Source organism: Mus caroli, chromosome 16 (genome assembly GCF_900094665.2).
Source record: "Mus caroli chromosome 16, CAROLI_EIJ_v1.1, whole genome shotgun sequence".
Classification (NCBI taxonomy): Eukaryota; Metazoa; Chordata; class Mammalia; order Rodentia; family Muridae; genus Mus; species Mus caroli.
In genome coordinates, this window is record NC_034585.1 from 88,513,581 (window position 1) to 88,517,610 (window position 4,030).

A 4,030-nucleotide genomic window follows, 5' to 3' on the forward strand; every position below is an offset into this window, starting at 1 on the left:
CACACACACACACACACACACACACACACACACACACACACACACACACACACACACACACTACACAGTGGAAACCGTTTTCAGGTAGACAGCAACACTCGCTTAACTTTCTGCTGTGTGGTGTCCTTTGGGCCTTGCTTCTAGATTTACAGGGGCCTCTGTAACTTCCTGGGGGCACAGCAGTCAGCTTTCTAGATTTTCCCATCATGCACTAGTGGATGCTAGGGATTCAGTGTCAAGGTCAGGGCTCCTGGTCCTTAGTTTGGCTGCATAACCAGGATACTCCAAATCCCCAGGACTCAGATGAGGCTTTCCACACCTTGAAGATGCAGCAGGAGCTACTGCTGCCAGCCTCACAGACCACCTCCACGAGGCTTGTTCCCGTGAGACAAACCAACCCGATGGATGGGCCACGCTTCCAAGACACTCTTTATTGAGCTCTTATTAAGCCACCCGCATAAATACATATAATAAATAAAAAACCAGCACTTTTTAGAAGTCTTTGCTTTGACCCCTCCTTCCCTGTGTTCCGGGCTTGCTTCCCCACGTTTACAAAGGTCTCTGCATCCTTCCCGCATCCATCATTGGTCCTTTGGGGCCAGCATCCCTGGCAGAAGCCTGGGGAAGGAACTCACACGTAGTCATTCAGCCTGTACCCACTGTGCGCGGCTGAGGTCACCGAGGGGGCACGGTTGTCCTTGTAGGCCGCTGGTGGGCGGTAGGCAGGGGCGGTAGCTGTGGTGGTGGCTCCGGCCCTGGACTGGGGCGGGTAGGGTCTGTAGGGGGCCTCGTCCTGGCAGGATAAGCAGAGCAGGGTGCCCCCGATGAGAGACAGGGATGAAGAGATGAAGCCCAGGTACAGGGCCTGGCCGATCTCAAACTTCATGCCACTGGGCAGCAGTGGGTTATAAAAATTCTGCACCACGTCATTCGTGGTCCAGGACACGGCCACCATGCACAGCAGGCCGGCCAGGAGGAAGAGCGCGCCCCCCAGCACTGCAAAGGTGGTCTTGGCGGGTGTGCCTTTGGCGCAGCGTGTGCACTTCATGCCCACTACTGCGCAGGCGCAGGCCATGCCCGACAACAGGCAGGAGATAACCATGAGCGCCCGGGCGGCCTGCAGGTCCCGAGGCAGCGCCAGCAGTGAGCGGTAGATCTGACACTGGTAGATGCCTGTGCTGTGCCACACACATTCCATCCATAGTCCCTTCAGGTAGGACACGGCCGTCAGGATGTTGGTGCCCACATGGGCCGTCCTCCGCCAGTGCGGCAGGATGGTGGTGATGAGCGTTCCCACCATGCCCAGGAAGCTAAGCAGGAAGCCTAGGAGCTGGACCGCTGTGCTGGCCATGGCTAAGGGCCCCCGCTAGCCGCACCGAGCAGTGCCCAGGTCCCCAGGGATGGATCTGGTCCTTAGGTGCCCGCAGGAAGCCTAATAAAGCCAGGAGGAGAGGGAGGGCAAGAAAAGGGAACTGGGTTAAATATTATCTCGATGCCTTTATTTCTGTCACCGAAACACTTTTCCATAGGCAGTTCATATGATAATTAACATGTCCTAAAAAAAAAAAAAAAAAAAAAATGGAGGCTCCGCAGGGTGGAAGGACAGAGCTGGATGAGAGGATGCAGGTCCCAGCAGCCTGTGCTTCCTGGAGACCCCAGAGCTCCCATTCTCGATGTCTCCCGGGACCTACGACTTAGGGGAAGCACACAGAGGAAGTTCTACCTTATATCTACACTCAGGTTTTTCTGGTACACCTCAACCTTCCTTCTGTTTGGTCAATAATCAGTAATAACAAATGTTAACCACACAACTTGGACTGACACGCGTTAGTTAGGGTGTGTACCTGTTGTGACTTAGAGAATGGCCTTGGGGGCTGCATCTGTAAGGGGGTGGCTTTCTCTGGCACCTCAGAGGCAGGTCAGAGGCTGTGTTGGAATTCAGGCCTGATGTGACATCAAGCTTGCTGACTCCTGCCCAGGGACAGGATTCCAAGTGGCCAAATGCTTAATGCATCTGACAGTAGTGTAAGCCAGGGCTCAGCCTGCTTTCTTAGTTACAGAGACTGCCCAGCGTAGGGGACCCTCTCAAGCAAGTCAGGACAGTCCCCAGCTTCTCCACCTCAACAGAGTTGGCAGAGTGAAAGATCCAGGCTTACATTGGGCCCCCGGCTGATTCCTGACCTGAATTCTAGGCTGCCCCAACCTTTCCTTGTCAAGGTTACCCATTAAAGACTGTCGGAAGGCTTGACTGTTTGAGCCCACAAGGCTTAGTGGTGGACCAGTCTGGGGAGGTCTAAGTGTATTTATGGAAAGCAAGGGGAGCTAATTTTAGAAATCACTAGGTTTTGCTATTTTTAAGTTAAGGATTTTCTAATTTAAGAAGTGTTAATGAGCTTCAAACCTCCCCCTCCAGCTTCCCCCCCCCATAGCAGCAGCATCAAGCAATACTTCCTGACTTTGCTTCTCGCTTATAAGCCATTCATTCACTAGAAAACATATTAAACGAAAGTGTCTCCTTGAAAACTGCTTGACCCCAGCCCCACCCCTCCTGGCCACAATGTTGCAGAAGGCTCTATCCTTCACTGTGTTTGCATAGGAAGGCCCTGCTAGCATGCACTGGGCTGACTTTGGCATTCCCTGTGGGCTACTGTTTCTCCCGCGTCCCCCTCCCCCCCTTGCAGGCATGTGTACAACTGTGGAAACATTTGCTAGAGAGATGGGAGTCCAAGGCAAATGTTCGAAAAGCCCTCAGCGGTCCAGGTGGGCGGGGCAGCATCTACAAGGTGAAGGTGTTGGGTCTTGCAGGGGTGGTGTGTGTGTGTGTGTGTGTGTGTGTGTGTGTGTGTGTGTGTGTATGTNGTGTGTGTGTGTGTGTGTGTGTGTGTGTGTGTATGTATGTGTGTATGTGTGTGTGTATGTATGTGTGTTGGGGGAGGCTTTCCTGCACCCTGAAGAGTTTTAGAGACAGTCATTACAGTTCCATACTCTCTAACTTTAAGTACCTATTAGCCCGGCAGGCAGGCATTGGCAGTTTACATTGACAGGACTTCCAAAGCCATTCAGTCTCTCACACACACAGTCTGTGAGAATCGCAGGCAGGTAGTTACGCAACCGGAACTAAGTGACCCGATAGTGTGCACTGTGCTAATTCAGGAAAAGTAGTCGATTTCTTCTCCCAAGTCACACATTAAAATGACCCATTGTAGCTTAACTCCATCTAGGTACATGAGTGACGACGAGTAAAGAAAACACCTTTTCCTAAGAAGAAAGCGAATGTTGGTTAGATAAAACCCACGGTCTGAAGCACAAGACCTGCAGAGGTCACTTCTGCTTCGGTAAGGTGCAGCGAGAGCCTGCAGACTCAGTGAAGACCTCAGAAAGCCATCTGGATCACTGGAACTCTCAGCCTTTCTCTGGAGGCATCTTCTTACTATTTAGGTTCTTTACAAATACAGATTAGGGCTGGCAAGCTAGCTCAGTGGGCAAAGGTGCTTGCTGCTAAGCCCGACAGACCTGAGTTCGATCCCTGGGATCTAAATGGCGGAAGGAAAGAACCAACTCCTTCAAGTTGTCCCCTGACCTCTAACTGCATGTCCCTCCACACATATGTGCACATACACACATGTGTAATACACTAACTTAGTAAGTCATTTTTAAAGTGCAGATCAACATTTTAAGATGAAATAACTGAATTTCAGTTTAGAAAAGAAACTCAAATTTTTTTGTGTTTGTTTTTGTTTTTGTTTTTCAAGACAGGGCTTCTCGGTGTAGCCCTGACTGTCCTGGAACTCACTCTGTAGACCAGGCTGGCCTCCAACTCAGAAATCCACCTGCCTCTGCCTTCCAAGTGCTGGGATTAAAGGCGTGTGCCTCCACACCCGGCGAAACTCAATTTTCATAGCATTTTTTTCTTTTTTTTTTTTTTCTTTTTTTTTTTTTAGGTTTTTCAAGACAGGGTTTCTCTGTATAGCCCTGGCTGTCCTGGAACTCACTTTGTAGACCAGGCTGGCCTCGAACTCAGAAATCCGCC

The 4,030-nt window shown here is 50.9% G+C and overlaps 1 protein-coding gene across 5 annotated transcripts in view; it reads right to left on the bottom strand.

Annotated features, from left to right (window-relative positions):
• Positions 1-408: 408 nt before the first annotated feature.
• Cldn14 (claudin 14) overlaps positions 409-4,030 on the bottom strand; it is an 88,427-nt gene continuing 84,805 nt past the window's right edge. For 4 of the 5 annotated variants that reach the window (XM_021184831.2, XM_021184828.2, XM_021184830.2 and 1 more), the window contains one exon: positions 409-1,432. In XM_021184831.2, the coding sequence (XP_021040490.1) occupies positions 632-1,351 (720 nt within the window). In that variant the 5' untranslated portion in view covers positions 1,352-1,432 and the 3' untranslated portion in view covers positions 409-631. Of the gene's footprint in view, positions 1,433-1,844; positions 2,515-4,030 lie in introns of those variants that run through there. The other variant, XM_029470202.1, reaches the window with a different exon arrangement.